The sequence below is a fragment of the Acanthopagrus latus genome, chromosome 16 (assembly GCF_904848185.1).
Source record: "Acanthopagrus latus isolate v.2019 chromosome 16, fAcaLat1.1, whole genome shotgun sequence".
In the NCBI taxonomy this organism is placed as follows: domain Eukaryota; kingdom Metazoa; phylum Chordata; class Actinopteri; order Spariformes; family Sparidae; genus Acanthopagrus; species Acanthopagrus latus.
This window is the reverse complement of record NC_051054.1, coordinates 16,948,476-16,968,974: the sequence shown is the minus strand read 5'-3', so window position 1 is coordinate 16,968,974 and position 20,499 is coordinate 16,948,476. Positions and strand designations below refer to the sequence as shown.

The 20,499-nt window shown below is 42.0% G+C and overlaps 3 protein-coding genes across 5 annotated transcripts in view; 2 read left to right on the top strand and 1 right to left on the bottom strand.

Moving 5' to 3' along the window:
- Window positions 1–337: 337 nt before the first annotated feature.
- mocs3 (molybdenum cofactor synthesis 3) lies at window positions 338–7,902 on the bottom strand. 3 transcript variants are annotated; one of them, XM_037071668.1, is made up of 14 exons: window positions 7,644–7,902; window positions 6,634–6,733; window positions 6,236–6,368; window positions 6,041–6,133; window positions 5,130–5,250; window positions 4,216–4,290; window positions 3,914–4,031; window positions 3,337–3,445; window positions 3,172–3,234; window positions 2,568–2,731; window positions 2,372–2,419; window positions 1,690–1,786; window positions 1,465–1,572; window positions 338–549 (listed from the first exon to the last, which is right to left on the bottom strand). In XM_037071668.1, exons 2-14 carry the CDS (start codon window positions 6,637–6,639, stop codon window positions 392–394), a joined length of 1,293 nt encoding a protein of 430 aa, XP_036927563.1. In that variant the 5' UTR covers window positions 6,640–6,733; window positions 7,644–7,902; the 3' UTR covers window positions 338–391. The 3 variants fall into 3 exon arrangements, with proteins under 3 accessions (XP_036927563.1, XP_036927562.1, XP_036927561.1); XM_037071667.1 differs by having other exon boundaries at window positions 6,634–6,689; XM_037071666.1 differs by lacking the exon at window positions 6,634–6,733.
- Window positions 7,903–8,438: 536 nt separating this feature from the next.
- LOC119034255 (glutaminyl-peptide cyclotransferase) lies at window positions 8,439–15,502 on the top strand. The gene is made up of 7 exons (XM_037125091.1): window positions 8,439–8,634; window positions 10,916–11,062; window positions 11,319–11,600; window positions 12,882–13,049; window positions 13,641–13,740; window positions 14,090–14,206; window positions 14,293–15,502. Exons 1-7 carry the CDS (start codon window positions 8,503–8,505, stop codon window positions 14,472–14,474), a joined length of 1,128 nt encoding a protein of 375 aa, XP_036980986.1. The 5' UTR covers window positions 8,439–8,502; the 3' UTR covers window positions 14,475–15,502.
- Window positions 15,503–17,745: 2,243 nt separating this feature from the next.
- The window catches only part of LOC119004701 (connector enhancer of kinase suppressor of ras 3-like), a 49,355-nt gene continuing 46,601 nt past the window's right edge, over window positions 17,746–20,499 (top strand). The window contains exon 1 of the mRNA XM_037071858.1: window positions 17,746–18,002. Within this exon, the coding sequence (XP_036927753.1) occupies window positions 17,951–18,002 (52 nt within the window). The 5' untranslated portion in view covers window positions 17,746–17,950. The remainder of the gene's footprint in view (window positions 18,003–20,499) is intronic.

The following is a 20,499-nucleotide window of genomic DNA, read 5'->3' as shown; positions in this document are numbered from 1 at the left end:
AGCGGTTTACAGGGTAGAAATATGGTTGTGTGTCAGCTTAATGATCCTGACATGGAAAGTGTTCATTTCTAAGATATGAGGAAGCTATTAGTTCTATTAACTGGACTTCTAAGGACTGGCATTAAAAAACAGGAAGAGGGACTTGATTTTGCAAGGATGCTTACGTGTTATCTAACTGCCAGCTCCTGTTTTCGATGAACAGATACGCAGCAGATTACACAACACATTTTGGGAACTGTTCCATTGTTCCGATTGTGAAATTTTGCAATCCAGTAATGGCATTAAAGACAATTTACCTGACAGCATGATGTTCAATGCACAAACAGACAACAAAGGATGTCAAACAGAATGTAGTTTATTAACAGGAAGATATTTTTTTTAAAAAAATGCATTAATACTGTGGAAACGTGGGGTCTATTTTTTCTGCCCAGGCCATCAGACCTCCACAGATGTCTTTCAGTGTGATGCTGTCCACTTCTGATCCACTCATCTTCTCCATCACCTGCACCGCCCTCTGTGAGTCATTACCCAGCTTACAGATCACGTACACTGGAGGAAGCAGCAGAGAGAAAACACAGAGGTAAGTTTGGTAAAACAAGTGGCTCTTTAAGTCCTAAAAAAAAAAAATCATTACTAGTGAGAATGTTTAACTGGTTCATTTCTCTGAAATGCAGGATTAACAATGAAAACATTTTATTGATGTTATATATTTTTATTTTGTTAATTTGATCATTTTACTAGATTCTGTTTGTCTGATTCATGTTTATTTCATTCATCACGTTGTTAGACTTGTTCTGGAACCACACACCTAAGAATTTAACATGTTATACTGTGAGTATGACTGTGTATGTGATCTGATTTGGTCTTGTAAAAGACATTCAAACACAGAAATGTAATACTTACAATATTATGTGAAACTGTGCTGTCCTCTGAGGACGTGAAGATTTTGTCTCTTCTCATTAAAATGTTCTTCCTGAAAACTAACTAACTAAATTGCACCTTTAATTATATTCAATATACTCAACCTTAACTACTGTCTATGATCAAAGAACAAACACTGTAAAGCACAAAAATCTGCAGATAAATGAAAAAGATTGTTTTAGATCATTGACTATGCAGGAAAAAGACCCCATATTCAACAACCAAGACGCACAAAAATCTACAAGGCTAAATTTAGCTCATTGACAAAGAAAGCTCAACACAGTGCATATCCACAACATCACCAAAATAACATCTTGAATATTAATTTCTCAAAAGCAGGCCAGCTGCTCAGGTTTTACCATACTTGTTTTGGAAAAAGGCTCACCTAGCAACCCCATTACAACGTGCTACTAGCTGTCCAAGCTAAGCGTCCAGCCCGCCCAGTATGAGACTACACAGTGGACTGTGAATATGCACGAGTGGCTCGACGTGCCTGCTCATTTCAAACATGTTCAGACCCTAAATGATGTTTTGTCATGTTACCTGGAGGCCGGCAGTCACCTGCCATCTGCTGTTTCAATTGGCTGACCCTCTCCTGAAGTAACTGGATCTGTTCACTCTTCCTCTCCTCTAAACTTGAGAGGGGAATGTCTGGCAACAATATCAGGAGACTAATCACCAGGAAGCGAGAAGCAGGATGAACATGGACAGACAATTAAGAATTGTGACAAAGTGAGTGATTATGTGCCTCCATCTCCAAAAGGATACTGAGAGAGAAAGGTAAGCAGCATATATCCACTTCCACAAGAGGGCGCACGTCCAACAAGAGATGGGGCTCTGCATTGTCGATGATCGATTTATAATCCTGGAATTACATAAAACACTCATTAATGTGCAAATATTGATTACTTTACAATAAAGGAGGTGTGGCTTTATCTTTTGGGGGGGGAAAAAAGACAAATATATATATATCTCTCTCTCTCTCTCTGCAGGGAGACCAAAATTACACCGCAAATGTTAAAACGTTGCTTGGATTTGTTTTTGTGGAGTGATGAACATTTTAACTATTTTTCCTTAAATCACAGGAAATGCAGCCATTTCTAACTGGGGCCCTGAGCACGATCCCGCTTACAGTCCAATCAATCATGATCCCCATCTCTGCGCTTAATGACTCAGTGGGTTTGAAAGCGCCAATGCTGCAGAAACATAAACAGATACAATCCACTGCCACTGCTCTCGGTGCCAAGTAGAACATATTATTCTTTCCCATAGAAAATCTGCAGGCGCAATTTTAAGTCATTTCCCATTTGGGGCTGGGTCAGCGTTGAGATGTAATCAGTTTATGAATGCAAATGAAAACGGGGAAAATTGTGAGTAATCATACAATAAACAACACTAAATACAGGGGAGTCACGCAATGGCCAACTGTTCTGTGGTGTCTGTTACCTACCTGTACTGTGATCCTCTGATCTCTGGAAAGGAGGTTGAGTTTGCGGCACTGAAACACACGGGAAATCAGGCAATGAGAGATTTCTCCCGTGATTACAGAATTACTGAGTTGTGTTGAATGGCAAAGCGATGCGAGACACACTTCTTATCACTTATAGAAGTAGAATTCCTGTCAAAATGTGTCTCTTATGACCAACCTTATCCGTGGCGGCAGCCCCACAGAAAGCCTCATAGTCCACCAGCTGGGTCACACTGGGGTTTTCTCCGCACACTGCACAACCAGCCTGCTTGGGCCTCAACTTGATGGACCTGAATCTGGTGTCTTGGGCATCAAACATCACCAGCTGCTGGCCGCAGGAAGCTTCCGCGCCCAGTCAAGGAAAAGGCCACTTTGTGCAAAGCATCGCCACAATGTCTGAATCAGAGAATTGGCTGTCATGTTCTCCTATTGCAAAATTGGACGACTGTGCAACAATGGCTGACGTAAACGAAGCTAGGTGTTGCCGTGACAGAAGGCAGGATAGGACAAGTTTATTCTCTGTGTCTCAATATTAACATGGGAACACTGTAAACACAACAGAGTCATAAGAGCTCTCATGGAAATGGCTAATGTGGAGTCAGCAGAGTACGGAAAAAAAGACATTTCTGCCTGTTTTGGTTTTATTACCAACTTTGCTACAATGAAAACCCTATCAGCAGTTCTGTGTTGATTCATCCAGCTGACTCAGCAGAACATCCTGATGTAAAGCAACAAAATGGCCAAAGAAGGTACTGTATGTAATCTGGGAGGGAAAAGGATACAGCCTTGTCCAGAGGCGATCTTGAGGACTTCCAAAGCTTGGAAGCAGCCCATTATCCCTGGAACTTAAAGAGAAGTGAAACATTTTTACCAACAACTGACGTTTATGCAGACTGTTCTCTTCACAATGTTAATGGTGTCTTGGGAAATCAGGGGACAAGACTCACCGACTCCCAACACCCCTCCATCAGAACAGTTGGTCACTGTCTCTTGGGGTGGGGGCACAGGGTACAGACATCTGTAGCAGGGGCCTCCACGGTAGTTATATACAGTCAACTACACACAGAGACACAGTGGAGTTGGGATGGATCCAATTCAGTATAAGTACAGATACAGATACTGATTTAATTCACTCGTTGGATATCAGACAGGCATCACCAGTCCACATTCATATCCTGATTCCATAGGGTGGTGTTTTAAGAATTATAAATATGTACTAATGCATTTTTTTTAAAATTAATTTTGTAATTCAATTGATCTACAAAAGACATCCAATAATCCCCATATTTGAGTTAGAAAGTTAGTAAAGTTGGCTAACTTAAGGATATGTCCTTAGTTTGGAGATATTTTAGTCTTCAAACACAGAACAGCAAGACAGTAACTTGTATCGGTACCGCATATTAGAAATGATTGGTGCTGAAAAGTTGATCTGTGCATCTCTAACACAGGGCCAGATGAAGCTGCATTACAAATCAAGACAAGCTAGAAGTATGTTGGTGCAGTGATGCAAGATTTCCACCTTACCTGCCCCTCCATTCTCAGAGCGCTCGCTGACACCAGAGGCTTGCCACTGAGCACACAGGCGTCATTCACCAGATAGCGAGTGGGGACATTGTCTGAACAATCAGCCACAATGTCATACATGAGGTCAGCGAAGTCAAGGTGTCCTCACAGACAGAGTCTATATCACTGCTTAGTCACATTCACACATTTCCTAACCCAATAAGCAGGAAAGCATGGAGCAACATGATAATTGGCAGCTGTAGCATAGATTAATGTCAAAGATTTAGCCAGTGGCCAGTTGGGGACACATTGCAGCAGGATACTGTTGAATGAGTTGCAAGGCGTTCTCCGGCGAGAGCTGCAGGTGGTAGGGAATACACTCAACTGTTGAGTTCAACCTGCAGACATAAAGTCACACACAAAAATATCAATTAACTTCCTAAGAAGTCTGGTTTGGTCCTCCATGATTAGCAGCTATAATACAAACAGAATAGTGTTCCTAACAGCCATCTTAAAACAGTTATCAGGGCCATACTGGTGGCTCGATTAAACCCAGATCAAACCGAAAATAGCATGTGAGTTTTAAATCTGGCTTGGGATCTTTAGTCACATGTCGGCCCCAAATCTTCTCTCTTCCTCCTAATCTCTACTGTCTGCTTCAACTGTCACAAGTACATCTTATCAAAAAACATGCATTATCACTCAATACTTGAACTGTACCATGCACTAAGTAGTGTTTAGATTATTTATTAAGTATTATCAATGATGAACAATTACGATAGAAAGTAAGAGGGTGGTAGTGACTGTGTGATAGATGCATCAGAACATGGTACATGTTCTTTGCTAGTCATAGAAATGGCGCCCTCATGTGGTCATTTGCGTTACAATGTGTAGGGTGACCACAGTAGACCCACTGTTTGGGAGAAAGGCACCAAAAACAGCTGTCTCTAAAATAACATGTTTACACAATAGTTGCAGACTGGGGGAGAAATACACAACCAAATATAACCTGTGGTGAGACGGGAGAGTGCCAGCGTGCATTTATACAGCAAGGGTAACAAAACACTTAGACATACACCACTTATCATAGTCACAGAACACTTACTAATAACATCAAAACACTAAATTCTCTGTTTCAGGTCTGTCTGCAGGAGCACATTTCTGAACAGCTCTTTTGCACTTTTGGATGATACTGATATTAATGTGCTTTGGACCTCTGTGTACTGTCATTCAGTACCTTTTAACTGCATTGGCAGCAGACAGAGCCTTGGCTTGGCCCCGGTTCTCCTCCCCATGAAGCACCTGTCTGTGCAGGTTACTGAGCTCCACATCGTCGTAGTCCAGCAGGCCCAGGCGCCCTGCAGAGACAGACAGAAAAACATGTCAGTCTGAAATGCTTTAGAGTAAATGTCAATCCCTGATAAAGAAGGGAAAACCATGGACATCAAATTCTATAACCAGGGTACACATTTTACAAAGAGGGCCTCTGCACTTTTTTTTCTTTATCAATAGTTCTTGTCCACTGCCCTCTCTCAAAGTTGTAGGAATGCATCGATGTATCAGCTGACATTTGCCTTGTTGACTGCTACCAGCCCACTGGCAAACAAAATGGCATTTACCGATAGCAGGGGCCAATGTTTATCTGTTGTGTCATCAGACAGTAGGCTAATGTTACGCAGACTCTACACAACCTTCTATAACCCTTTCCTACACACCTTTCCTCAGTTATCCCCCGCAGCTAGTCATACAGCCATAGCGTTGGTTAAAATCCACTGGAGGTAACAGTTAATATAATTTTAGACATCAACTGAAAAACATACACACAACATAAATCTTCAAATAAAACTTTTGAATATTACCACAGAACTCTCTGTACACATTAAACAGCTCTAATAAACAGTAGTGTAATTTATTTCTTTTGGGAATGTAAATTGGTCATTTTGGTTGCTACCCTGTTTCCCACAGGTACATCTACATCGAGTTTGCCACTTAGATTGCTAATGCTAGACCATGCTTACAGGAAAATGATGACAGCTCAACAATTACACCAACATGGAACAGTTATTTCAAGCATAATGACAGAAGGGTTAATGATTTAATGTGTTTGCCACGAGGTCAAACTGATCCTTAATCAATTGGATTACCCACCAATGCCTGCTGCTGCCAGATACTGTGCCAGTGGGCAGCCCAGTCCTCCACAGCCCACAATCAGCACCGATGTCTTGGATAAGTTTAGCTGACCTGTGGACAATCAAGATTCACTCTGTTGTTGCCATGAACCTCACTTGACATAACGCTTCCTGTACTGTACATCAGAATGACACTCTCTGTAGACATCCGTACCTTGTACACCCAGCTCAGGCAGGAGGAGCTGCCTGCTGTACCGCATGATGTCCTCATTGCTGAGGGCTGCTTTGGCTTTCATGGGGGTTAGGGGTGTCACTTTGTCATGCAGCTGCAGCACCGAGGCATGGCTCTGATATCACACCAGGGAACAATTATTAGACAAGGTGTGAGAAACAAGTTCAAACAGGAGTTTTGAGCCATGTGGCACAACAGCCCTCTACAGTCTGCTTCTATAATATACAGTAATGGGCTACATCTATATTGCTCTATACATACATTTACAGCCCATATGTCTATCACAAGGAGCTATTTGGGAAAAGCTCCGTAGTGAGGGAATCAAGTTTATTAAAGGACAAGTTCATCCAACAAGGAAAATTCAGTCATTATATACTCACCCACATGTCAATGGAAAGTCAGGTGAAGGTTTGCAGTCCACAAAATATATCTTGACCTTCAGAGCCAAACAGAGTTACAGCATTCTCCATCACAAATGAACTAGATGGGGAATTAATAATAAATTACAGAGAAAAAAGCATAACATGGCTCCACATTAGGCATAATCAAAGTCTCCAGAAGCCCTGAGATCCCAAATTGATGTGAAAAGACATTATTACACCCTTGACAAGCAGTCAAGCTACTGCAACCACTTCAGACACAGTGAATACTTACAGTTTTTGCTCAGCAGCTGAGGTTTATTGATACCCTTATTAAAGTTTTCAACTTTACTAAGGCTGTACATGACATCTTTTCGAGTCAATTTCAGATCTCTGGGCTTCTCTGGATGCTTGGATTTCTATGGTTGAGCTGTATAAAGCATTATGTATTTTCTTTTGGATGTTTTTTTTTCTTTTCTTTTTTTTACATTTCTAAAATAAGTCCCCATCTGTTTTAGTTGTTTAGGATAACTCTGCAACTGTGTTTTGCGGTGACACTCCAACAATGATATGTGGACACATGAAACTCGGCCCTGTCCTCTATCGGCAGGACACTGAGCAGATAATGAGAGAATTTTCGTTTTTGGTTGAACCTATTCTCCAAGCAGTATTTCAGCTGTAATGGGTCAAGTGTGCTCTATGTCATTTGAAACATCTAGATGTAGTTTGGACCCTTTAAAACAATTTTTCCACCTAATACTGTATTTCTCTATTTGTGAAAACACATTTAGGAGGGCCACTGACTTGTTTTGTGTTAGCTAAAAAGCGCCCATGTGCTTTAGTAACATTGTAGTTAGCTGCACCATAAATGCTAAACTGCTGAAAATAAAGTGAGGCAAATAGGTTATAAAAACACATTTCTACGTGCACACTTGCACAGCTAATGTCACCCGTCACCCTTCATCCATCCATCCATCCATTCATTCATTCATTCATTCATTCATTCATTCTTTCAGTTGAGTCTGTCGTACCTTTTCCAGTTGTGCCAGTTTACTCTTCAGAGCAGCAATCTCTTTCTCTTTCTCCTTGAGCTGCGTCTTCAAGCAGCACACATCTTCGGCCATGACTGCTCGCACAGAGGAAAGCACACGCGGCCGAAACAAATATGTGGGTTTAAAAAAAAAAAAAAAAAAAAGCTACACTTCCGAGTTAGCTAAAGTGTAACTTTTTAGACAGGAACGTGTTTACATTTGTAGCACACAGACCAAACTTCCGGGTTGACCACGTGACGGTGACACCACGTGGTAGGACGTACGAAGAGCGGCTCTTTCCGCTCACGAAAAATAATATATATAGAAACAAGAAGATAAATATGTATTCATGTGATGTACTTTTATTTATTAAAAAAAAGAGCAGAAATTAAGCTTTAACACAGACAAACAAATTGCTCATAGAAACTCATTGAAAAATATGAGCTTTTATATAAAAGCCCAGAGCCTTTATGTACTCACAAGAAATATATGGGGTTTTTTTGTCTTTTTTTTCTTGTTAAAAATAAAGCTCCCCACATAAGGCCTCCACAAAGACGATGAGTCGTTTAACCTATCGCTATAAATATGTTGTTCTGTGATTGATAATGAGCAGTTACCAAAGAGAGGTGTGTGCTCATTACAATGTCTTAGTCAACCATGTGGTTTCTGAAGCTCACACACACACACACACACACACACACACACACACACACACACACACACACACACACACACACACACACACACACACACACACACACATAGCAGTATAGTGACGCGCTGTGGTTCAGAGAGCCTCGGGTCCTCCTCCCTCCTGCCTTTCACATGATCTGTAAGCTCTCACAGAGGAGAGACAGGAATGTGGAGAGGAGCGTCAGCAGCGATGGCCGAGCGCGGCCACTTTCCCTCAACAATGCGTTTATTTTACACCGTGACCGTCTGGGTGACGCTCATCCACGGCACCGGCGGAATTCCCTGGACAGAAGAAAAGGTAAATACATTCAGAGGATCTGCTCACATTTTGTGGCCGAGCAGTCATAATGTTATATTTAGACACTCAGAAAACTGAAACCTTCAGCCTCATTCTGACAAGGCTAAATTAATGTGAGCTGTTATTAATTGACTCTCATTAGCTCATTTACTTTTTTTCTATACTTTTAAAACATATGAGCCCAATATCTTGATCCGTTGTCTTTGTCTTTGGCTATTTGAAATTGCTTGAAAAATAATTACATTCAGTTCTGTTCATGTTGTGTTTAAGATGGAGATAACCTGTACTTGACCTGTTCAACGTGAGAGAAGATTAGGCTCTCAAATTCAGTTGGCGCATTTACCTACATGTATATATATTCATTCATGATATTCCAGCACTCTGTTGTGTAATCCTCTTGAGATGCACCTGGGTATGCCTGGCCATTCATGTTCCTCATTTATGCTCTTCTTCTCCTCTCCTCTTTGCCTAGTTGCTATGGCAGCACAGTCATCCTTGTTGATCCTCCAATTGCAGGTCTTGGTATTTATAGACCTTAAGTGGACCCCCTTTTAACCCTCTCTGAGCCCAGTGCGCCCCAGCTCTTTGGAGGACCACAGTCAGTCTGTGTGACCACATTATTACACTGTATGCACTGTGTGCCGTTCTGTAATTACAGGGCTCGTGTTCGACTCAGACAGTTTTGGCCCAAGTCATACTGTGAACAGCTTTCGTAAGAGCATGTTTATGCTCCGATTGTAATGACCAGAGTAGAGGAATGTGCCCTCTCCTGTTTCCCGAGGCAGTAAAGTGAAACCAAATTAGGAGAAAGAGCAAATGTCTCCTATGATTTCCTATAAACAATTACTCTGTCAGAAGAGCTGAATTAGATTTCAAGCAAAAATGACCAACATGTGCTGGTTCCTGCTTCCAAATTGCAGCAATTTGCTAACCCTAGCCCTTTGTGTCACAGTGAATTAAATGTCGATTTGAAGATGTCAACTTGGGCTTTGGGTGTATGTAACAGGTATATATATATTATGGTAAAATAGCATGGGTTTTCTTTAAACTGACAAATCCATTTAGTCACTCATAGAAAAAAAAACAACACAATGATTGATCATTTAAAAAATTGTCACATCAACAATTAAGCACTACCAATAGGCCCCATTATTGAATCGCTTTGACTGTCGCCTGGGTTCTGTCTGTTACTAAGACAACCACAGCTCTCAGCAGGTGAACTTTGAGACCAAATGAAAAACGGAGCCATGGGATCGGAGGATCAATATGTTTTTTTAACCCGTGGCTGCAATTTAGCATGCATCCTTTCAACCCTTTCAGCTCGAAACCTGAGTCCAAATCCATACTGTCATTGCCTGGATTGCACAAACTGGTTATACTGCCCCAAGCATGCCTATTTCCCGGAGCAAGAGAATAGAATAGCATGTTGACAAGCACTCGACACTTCTCTGCCTCTTTATTCTGTTCCCTGCTTTTCTAAAGTAGCCCTTGTGTGAATTTGAAGCCATTCAATCAATGTCTATTCACACTGTCTGAGTAGCCCTTGTGTCTCTCTCTCTGAGGGGCTATTTGAGTGAACTCCACAGCTCATCTGTAACACAGTTCTTGATACAAATTTTAGCACAAGCTCAAATTGTTGTTTTTACATGTTACAATTGTTTTTACATACCTATTGTATGGCTTTTTCACATGCTTTCATGTACATGTATGCGATGTCTGTCTTTCTTTGGATGGGTTTTATTATCTCCACATGTCCCGTGCAACTTTAAAGGAACACCGTGTAGTTAAAGAGAGTTAATTCAAACTCAGAATTTTTATATTTATAATATTAATGAGGTGATTATACAAGCTCAGAAATATTTGTTTTCTGTAACTAAATAAAAAGCTGCTCCCAGGGGACAATTAAGTCCCCAGAACACCCCAAACACAAAAACACCAAACTACACATCTTTAAACGTAAAAGAAAAGAAAAAAAAAATTCCACTCTAGGCAGACATAGTGACTGTTTTCCACGTGTTTTCCATGTGAGTGTTGTGACACACTAAACTCATTGGCTCTGTGTGCTACTTGTCAGTCACCTTGTTGCTCAATTTAAATGCATTAAATGAAGACTTCCACTGCTCTGACGTTGTTGAAACATTTCCATTATTACTGACACTGACTGAAAATAGGAGTAAACACTAGTTAATAATCGTGATCCATACCCTGTTTGCAACACTACAATTGACCCCATTTCTACTTCTCATCCATTTTGTTTGTTTTGTCTTGTGGCTGTGTTCAGCTCCATCACCGAGCTCTCACTCTATCACAAGATGAGGCGCGCACCGCCGTGTCTCACACTGACCTGGGACAGATGTGGCTGAGGGACTTGAGGCCGCTGCTGGTAACCAGGTATCCAGGCTCTGCAGGCAGCCAGACCGTGCAGGAGGTGAGTTTATTCCCAGTGTGTCTGTATTTCAGATATGGAAACATTTACACAGGCAAGTATGTAACCAACCTGGAACCATGAACTGTGTCGTGATACAACCGTATTTTGCAGTAAATGCCAAAAGAAAGTGATACATCTAGTTGCTTTTACCTCAAGGAAAACAGAAATTAGTGACAACTGAGAGTCTGAATCAACACAAGTTAGTGTTCTTGCTGAATGCTCATTAGTAACGAGTAATACCTGTGTGTGTTCATAGCATATCAAAACAACCTTCGCTTCCCTCGGAGCAGGCTGGGAAGTGACGGAGGATAAGTTTGTGTCACAAACACCCTACGGGCCCCTGTCCTTCACTAACTTAATTGCCACCCTCAACCCGGCAGCCAAGCGCCGCCTGGTCCTGGCCTGTCACTACGATTCCAAGTACTACCCACCACAATGGCACGGGAGGGAGTTCCAAGGGGCCACCGATTCGGCCGTCCCCTGTGCTATGATGTTGGAGCTGGCACGCGCCCTGGATGAAGAACTGAAAGCTCAGAAGGTGATGACCCGTAGCTTGTGATTTAAAGTTACATAATGCATGACTGGTCTGTCTGTCTGTGTGGGCTTTTCATTGACACTTTTTGAGGCATGTATTAGCTTTTGTGGTTGTGACTAGCAATGACGAGTTGTGATCATGAATCACAGGCAAGTCTTACAACAGCTGTGTCAAAAACCAAGTCCCAACATCCCCAGTTGCAGGAACTGGGTGAACTTAATTGTAGTTTTCCCTGTATCGTGGATCAGGTTTTGGATTGGGTGAGTCTGACCTTAGTGGTACCAGCAACACATTTCCCAGGCTGCAAAGTAAATGAGTTTAATTTAAATAATATGGTTGGTGTTATCTTTATTTCTCCTGTTGGCACAATTGATTTCCTATGATAGCTGGACATTTCTGGCTTAAGATATTAAACCACAGGGCACAGTGATATTTTGGAATTTTTTCCAGGACTGTTTTCTCTCGCACATTGACACACACCCAAATCATATTGACCGACACATGAACTATATTGATGTTGATGAAAAAAACGTGTCACCCAGCAATGTGCCAACAGTCATGAGCAACACTGGAGTACTATGGCACAGACGAATATTCCAAATCAGATTTCAGCTACACAGAAAACATGGGATTTGTTCACAATAAGAAAAATGTGTACGGTACTTTCGCCAGTCTTATCCGTAAAGCATTTTCATTGAGTGAGCTGGATAAAGGTTTAGGGTTTTGCTCAATATACGTAAAATGTATGTTCCACTTCGTTGGCAAAGACCTGAGGATATTCTCCAATTTTTTCATAGTAGACACCCAACAACAACATTTCTAATCTGAAAGCTATAATTATTGTGTCATTTTTATAGGAATTAGCACAAATTTGCCATCAAAAATGTCTTGAGTCTTGTAAGGAAAAACACTTAGTATGCATGTAGCTTGCTCTTTGCCCTTTCCCTGATTCACAGTTGAGCTCAGTCCCCGGTCTACTGGGGTTGTGGTGACAGCGCCGGTGACAGGGCCAAGGGATGTGTTACTCAGCTGTCTGTCAAAAAAGGCCACAGTGGGAATAGGAATCACACTTGAATATCAATACTGCCGGGGCGGCAGACGCATAATCAATATCACAGCTGATAAATGACTCACTATTACAGACGATTTTTTTTTTTTTTTACAGAAAGAAAATCTCAGGCAGTGTCTGTGTATTTATACTCTCATAACCACTGGGGGGCAGCAGAACTCTTTGAACGTGAACTCTTGTGGCACGGGACTGACTTCTTTTTACCTCCCGTGCAGATTTCCAGTCCCGACCTGACCCTGCAGTTGCTCTTCTTCGATGGAGAGGAGGCTCTTTTCCAGTGGACCCCCACCGACTCCCTATATGGCTCTCGCCACCTGGCCCAGAAGATGGAGACCACCCCACACCCCGCCGGAGCCACGGACACCAACCAACTCCACGGCATTGTACGTCACTGTTCCATCTTACCACTCACCCTTTGCTGCCCAAACTACCATAGATTAGCATAATCACTTAATCACACTCAAGATCATCCCTTTGTTAGCCCACATCAGTTTCAGGACAATCTGCTTAACCCTGATCTCCTCTAACACACACAGCCCACACAGGCACCTCAGCAAGGGGGGGGCTGCATGTCTTACATAGATTTGTGCTTCAGTGCCACACAATTCATCATCTGGGCGGAATAACAAGCATCATTTATTATGCTGTGTATGACAACAACACGTCACATTAATTGGTGTAAGTTTTTGTATCCGGGCTGTGGAGAGATAGCCCAACTATTTATCACCAAATGTAGACATTCCTGCGGGGACAGACAGAGATAAAGCAGACGATATCTTAAAGAACCTAATGTGTGTGCAGGCCTGTAGACACACAAAGGGGTTTTTGTGTGCATTGCAGAGATAGCAGAGGCTGATGTCAGTGTGTTGCACCACCACGCCGCGATTACTGTGGGAGTGGGCTTCTCGTGGGGGACTTATCTTTGGGATGGTGCCTCATGGTCATTCTCCCTCTCTCTGTTCCTTCTCCTGCAGGATCTGTTTGTGTTGTTGGACCTGATCGGGGCTCCGAGTCCACGTTTTGGCAACCAGTTCCCCACCACAAAGCACTGGCTCTCCAGACTGCAGAGCATTGGTGAATAATCAGATGCTTTGGTTTTTTTTTTAACTTCAATCACCAAGTAGGTCTGTTTACTTTGTTGAAGGTGTGCCGCAAGCAACTGGAGTCAGGAGTCATTGATCAGTGGTGGAGGAAGTACCCATTTTAGCTAAGGAGCAATAATACAGTGCCCGTTTTTTTCTCTGCACCCATCAGGATTTACCAACATTTTAAAATAAAATTTGATTTACAAGGTTCAAATCAAAAGTGATGAAACCAGACCTAGAAAACAAAGCACAGCCTCGATGAAGTGAATCAGCTCATCCTTGAATTGTTGATTTATTAAACTATTGATAAGATGATGTTCTCCCTCTTACATCCTCAGAAAAGCGTTTACACTCCATGAACGAGCTTGTGAATCATCCCACCAGTGTAGAATATTTCTGGCCGGATGTACCTGTTGGCCACGTACAAGATGATCACTTACCATTCCTAAACAGAGGTAACGCACTGAACACCGCAAATATGATTCCTACCGTGAACTGTGCAGCTCTGTTGGGTGATCACCTTCCTGTGCCTCTCTGTCAGGTGTGCGCATCGTCCACCTCATCCCGTCGCCCTTCCCGTCTGTGTGGCACACGTTTGATGACAACGAGCAGAACCTGGATCGCTCCACCATTCAGAACCTCAACAAGATCCTGCAGGTTTTTGTCCTGGAGTACCTCAACGTCAGACCAACCGTCGCCTCAACCCAGCAGAACACCCCGTGAAAAAAACCTCAGCCAACCATTCGACAACTTTTTGATGTTTCACTGTAAAATAAAGACCACGGGCTGTTATGTGAAAGACTGAGATAATAGATTATTTTTAATGCTGTATAAACGCCAACAATATCTATTCCTTGGCCTTATAATCGAGACGTGAGGTTGAGGCGCAACCCTGCGCATCAGATGGGTGCCAACTGCAGACATAGAGAAGATGTGTAGAGATGCTCGATGTTGACTACATGGACTTTTTTTTTTTTTATTTGAAGATCTATGTCTTAACATGCGTTGGCTCGTGTATGTATATGTTAAAGGTATTTTCTTGCCAAATGGGTTCATAAATGACTTCAAGACTCCGAAGCTTCATCTTCCTTTCTAGCCCTTAGCAACAAGATCAGTACACAGGATCTCCTGTGTGTGTGGTTTTTTTTATTTACGACACTGCTCTCTTTATATCCACCTCCGCCCCCTCCTTCACACTGTGAGGAGGCATCTTGGTGTCAATGCTAATGTCCAGGGTCTGGTGCTTCAAAGAAAGGGGAAGAGAGCAATGCAGACATAAAAAAAGATAATAATAATTGATACGCATTTGAAACGCATTTCAAAGCTATTGATAATTTCATTATGAGTTCGTTTGGGAACATCCCCGAAGTAAGTGATCTGTTACGTACTCAATATGGCCACAATATATGGCAACAAAACACGTGAGACGCTGTCAGGCCGTGTGTTTCAGCTTCAGGGTACATGGTATTTCCTCTCCCACAGTAAATCTGTTCAGTGTTTATAGAGAAAACCTGTCAGTGGCAGGAAGTGGGTTTATTTGTATTATAACAACATCTTAAGCCCTTCATATCCTGTCATCTTAGATAGTGAAGGGGATGACTTCCTGTGCTGATGTATCATGTGCCTGTCTTTGTTTGTATGCCATTATTAGCCCCATTTTTAAATGTAGATCCCACAATAATATACAGTGCCCGAACCGGGACTTCCTTTGTTTCGAGACCGAAATAAATGTTGATTCAGAATATGAAGGAGATTATGCAGAGTCTTTTTTTTTGTTTAGTTGTGGATTTAGAAGTTGATTTTACTCTAATGCTAGGTCTTTATGAATGGACCTCAAACAGCAAGAATAGCCAATACAATTCTTCTTTTATGTTTTGCTCAGGTTCTCTCAGCCTTAAAGCTTTTGGCCTTCTTCTCCTCAGCAGACCAAAGCCCCCCATCCATCCCTCTGCCTCACCTCGACAAAAATCCCATGATTCACTTAATCCTATCGGGGAGGGCCATCCCTGAATACCACACCACCCAAATCCCCTTCAATCCAGCCCACTCCCATGAGAACTGAAGGTGGGTCTCACTGCAGTCAGATATATTTGTGATGCCTGCCAACAGTGTGTGCAAACATACTGTATTTCTTGTCTTGGGGTGATTAAATGTGCTCAAAGGGCCATTACTCATCTGAGACTGCAATGTGCTGTGTAGTTTCCTCCCAGAAAGTTGCGAAATCTGTGCGTTTTAATGCTTGATCCGAATGTTTGCAGTAGTAAAACATAACTGATCTGCAGCTCTTCACCTATTTTTTTGGTCTCATGCTGTGGTGATCATGCTCGTCTTCTCCTCTGTCATTGTTGTCTCTGCCAGCTTTGCGTCAGTTTTCTATAACTGCTTTCCCGTGGCACGCTACCTGTCAGTCATCGCCAAAATTACTCTCCTGAGGTGCTCAACAGAAAATACCTTTAATTACCTTTAATCTAAAGAAAAGTCTCTTATCCAAAATATGTCTTGCTTCAGTCCAACCAATGAGGACACCAGCATGTTTGAACAGGGAATTAGAGGAGAAGGAGAACAAATTGTTGTACAGCGCTGTAGTGAAGTTTCCAGTAATTTTTTTGCCTGACAGCAAATTGATGCGTGCCCAGCTTTAATAACAGCCGAGCTCTAATCTGTGGCTGATTACAGTGCAGAGTGTACAACGGCTTCCAGCTGTACAGTAGTGCAGTGATGGGAAAGGCAGGGACTCTCCCATGCAAGGTGTGTTTCAGATTGTTAGAAAACAATTAGCCTGTCAGGATCCATAATACTAAAATTACTTGAAAATACCTACAGCCATTAAATACTGGAGTTGTGACACTTCAAAGCGATACATGAAATACATGTTTTTTAACATATATATGTAATGAACATGTATGTATCACATATATAATTTGCTAAAACAACGCATAAACGTTAAACATTAGAACTGTTCGTTCACATCCTGATGATTTTAGTTTTGAACATTTTCAACCAAAAATCTTACATATTGCACCGTAAATTTGGGGCGTTTTCTAAACGGGTTACTGAGCTTGTTTACGATGCGAATCATTGTAAGCAGACCTGTGTGGATGGCAGGGCAGCCTGCTACTACATGCAAAGAAGCAAGTTACCAACAGAGGGCAGCAGTGAGTCATACTCAGTTTAGTGGAAACTTAAGCGCACTCCTGCCTCCGGTGTTTTTCTTGCACGGCTTTATAAGTTGGTGATGCAAAAATGTTTGTATAAATTTAGCTTATACCACAATAATGACTTTATGTCATGTCAGCAAGGCATTGTCAGTGTGTTATGACCCATGAATGTGACCAATAATAATATGTTTAAAATTATACACAATTATGCACTGTTATCTAACAGTGACCAGCCTTAAAAATATACAGAGGCAGACTTACAACGGGCTATAGTGTATTGTGGCATGATATTCTTTCTCGCAAGAGCAACAACATAACAACTGTGCAGCACACTGTTTGATGTGTGCACGCCTCCAGTTTCAAGTAAGGGCGGTGAAATCCTGTGTTGCATTCACGCGATCTGAGTAAATTCCTAACTCCATGAACCAAAGAGGGAAACGCCAGCACACGAGATCGTTAATGATACGACAAACTGCTGTGCGACGGTGTTCAAGCATGTTTGGCAATAAAGAAGTAACAATAAACTGAAAAATTGTATCTAAAATAAAAATGGTGTTGCAAAATCAATCAAAAAGGGGGGAATACATCTCGAAATTAGTTACAGTGAGTACGCATACTTGTGGAAATGTGAATACATAACTAAAATTAGATTAAGAAATATGGATTAAATGAAAAGTACATGATATAAAACATTATTCCTGTTTATCTGCATAAGAGGCGGGGAAAGGCATCTTAAGGTGTACTAGGTTTTTATTTTGCCTCAAAGTTGTGATTTTTCCCAGTCTTCCCGGCAGCTCATGAATGCAGCGCTGATCCCAGGCCGGTCTGTGAGGAGCAGTGGTGGGGATTTCATTCCAGCCTCCAGTCCCGCGTGTACACACATTCGTTCAGCGGGTGAACACACAGACGAACAGCACCGACTTGTTGCGAGAATGTGACAGTGTAACAGATTTTTTTTTTTTTCATCATTTCAATTTGTAGAATAACGTCGGCAATTACAAGGCACATTTTTGTCCTCGGGAGTTTTGTGTCAAGGAAGCCATGGAGCCGATAACAAAGTGGACGCCGAAGCAAGTTGTCGACTGGATGAGAGGTAAGTCATGTCCCGAGCTCTTCGTGCGTAGGGCGAATATAAGTTTTTTTTGTTTTTGACAGAAACAGTAGCTCTTTGGTTCTTTTACTGCTTTTCACAGAGCTTTTCTGTCTCAACTCTGAGTCGCTCCTCAGATATGCATCTCGAGCTGGTTTCGTAGAAACTGCTCCTGCGTGTCAACATACCTGCACCGACGCGTCAAACAATGGGACTGCATTTCTTTTACTCTCACTTGCAGATGACAAGTTGAGCAATTTCACTCAAAGTTAGTTGTATAGTCCGTCCAGTGATACGGCTTCTCATTTCTGCTCATTGTCAATGGTTTTATTGTTATTGTGTGTTACTTCGCTGGGTGACAGTCATTAGCTGACCTCAACACGATGCGTTGCCTCCTAAAGAACCTAAATGTTGGATTCAGTCCCAAATGCACTAGTGTCCAAACGTTTCTCTGCCAGAAACCCAAAAGTTGGTGTCACTTCGGACAACAGACTCAGTTATCTGGCACATTTTGCCCCCAGCGTCTCCAATTTAAAACCAGTTTTGTTGTCATGTGAGGAGCGATCGGGGACTCACACTCATTGTAACCATTTCTTTTAATTAAGCATTAGATGTGTTACCAGTGCTCATTCTAATCCTGACCAGAGGTTTGAAAGCACTGCCTGGTGTGGCAAACTTGCTCCTTATGAGGAAGCCAAATCAACTGGAAGTCCATCAGTCATTTTGCTGTCAGACTTCTGTTTTAGTGCTTTCTTGTTTGGAACTGACACATGAAAAAACCCCATACCTGTTTCAGACAGTGAGGGGCATGCCTGCTATGGTAATAATGACATCAGGACGCTTTGAACTTGAGTTCACTCACAGCATAGTTATGTCTGGTGAGACACAGCAAATGGTATGTGAGCTATGGATGGAATTGGTTGTCTTTCCAAACACATAAAAAAGCGAAGTGTGTTTTGATTAAACAGGAAACGGGGTAATGAGCTGTTTATACAGACAGCAGTGGGACTTAGCCGTTCGGCTCAAGGACATTTGGAAGCTGCCCAAAACAAATCATATGTGACTTCCTTTTTCTCAATTTGTGTCACAGGGCAAGCTCTTTTGTCATTAATTGGAGCTATGACAGTTGTTGTGGTGCTGGTAGTGCTGATTGAAGCATGTGCTCATCCATAGTTAGGAGCTAAAGGGGATTGTGGAGGGGTTAGGTTCAGTGTGTCCAGTGAAAAGAGCCCAGCCATGGCACGCATGGATGGAGGATTAGTTGTCTACACAGGCCCCATCGCTGTCAGTCTCCTGCAAATCTGACTCAGCGATTGTCTCTGTAGGTTTTAACCAGTGGATTTGCAGAGCCCCGCAAACATGGTAGAATTGAGTGAGCTGAAATGACAGCAGACCATTCATGGGAATAGCACAAACGTCCATTTCACATACAAACCAGTCATTAACATGAGCATCAAACCTGCATTTGACCATTTATACCAAGTGATTGGTGTTAAGTCATTATTGTAAGCGATTTCATTTGTTCAGAGGTGTTGACTACAGTGTTGTCTTACCACTAAAGATTCAACAAGAGCCAATGACGCAGCCTTACAGTCATTCCCAAAATTCAGCTTTCCTCGTCGTGGTTTAGCGAGGCTAAGTAGCCGTTCGCTTTGGTTAGCGGCGTCATCAGTGGGTGTAGACTACAATTACTTTGGGAGAAACTGGATATGCCCTTAAGCAGTCAGAGCCACAAAACAAACACACATAACAACTAAAATTCAAAATACAGCTCCACTGTTGGTTGTAATTTAAGTCATTTCTCAGATCACTGATTGGTCTGACTTCCAGCTGCTGCGTCATATCTTCAAATTGAGCTAGAGCTGGGTGGTAAGACCTTAAACATTATCACTTTACCGTTATGCTGCCTTAAAAACCAAGAAAAGATTCCACTTGTATCATATTACAATATAAGGTTTTCCAAAATGTAACATACATATTATATAACAATAATGACAGAATATTGATATGAGGCCCAGTGCTAACTCTACATAAAACAAACATGATGAATTATTTTTTTGTCTTTCTTTTAAACAGTAAACCTTTGAGCAGTTAAAGCAGAAACTCGTGCGCCAGAATTTTGTTTAACATCTCAGCGTCTAAGAGCAGCAAAGAATGTGGCTGAGAGGGCCAGAAGTCACCAGCTGTTTCCACTGCAAAGAAAAGACCTTGTGTTGTCCGCGGTGACCGCTGTACAGTGCACAGCCACAACATAGCATGTAAATACTGATATTGCTTGACTTAAGAACAACATGTTTAATCCTTTCATGCCAAAGACAAGCAGCATCAAGCTGAGGTAAATCCCACGTCAAACACAGGGTCATGGCCTCACGTTGACCTGTTCACACCAATGGTAAACATGCGTGTTTCAAGAGTTGCTGCGCGTCTGTGACAGAAGTAAAACTCCCAGAAAGCACGTATGAAGACCCTCTCTCTCATTTGCCTCAGGTTGTTTTCCTCA

Bases quoted from the DNA above. Each gene is read 5' to 3' on its own strand.
- mocs3 (XM_037071666.1), bottom strand. From the start codon at position 7,736: ATGGCCGAAGATGTGTGCTGCTTGAAGACGCAGCTCAAGGAGAAAGAG. The intron at 4,032-4,215 runs GTATCCTGCTGC...CGCTGACCTCAT, and splicing joins GCCTTGCAACTCATTCAACA to GTATGACATTGTGGCTGATT. The intron at 550-1,464 runs GTAACATGACAA...TGCTTCCTCCAG, and splicing joins AGGTGACTGCCGGCCTCCAG to TGTACGTGATCTGTAAGCTG.
- LOC119034255 (XM_037125091.1), top strand. From the start codon at position 8,503: ATGTGGAGAGGAGCGTCAGCAGCGATGGCCGAGCGCGGCCACTTTCCC. The intron at 11,601-12,881 runs GTGATGACCCGT...CCTCCCGTGCAG, and splicing joins AAGAACTGAAAGCTCAGAAG to ATTTCCAGTCCCGACCTGAC. The intron at 13,741-14,089 runs GTGAATAATCAG...TTACATCCTCAG, and splicing joins CTCCAGACTGCAGAGCATTG to AAAAGCGTTTACACTCCATG.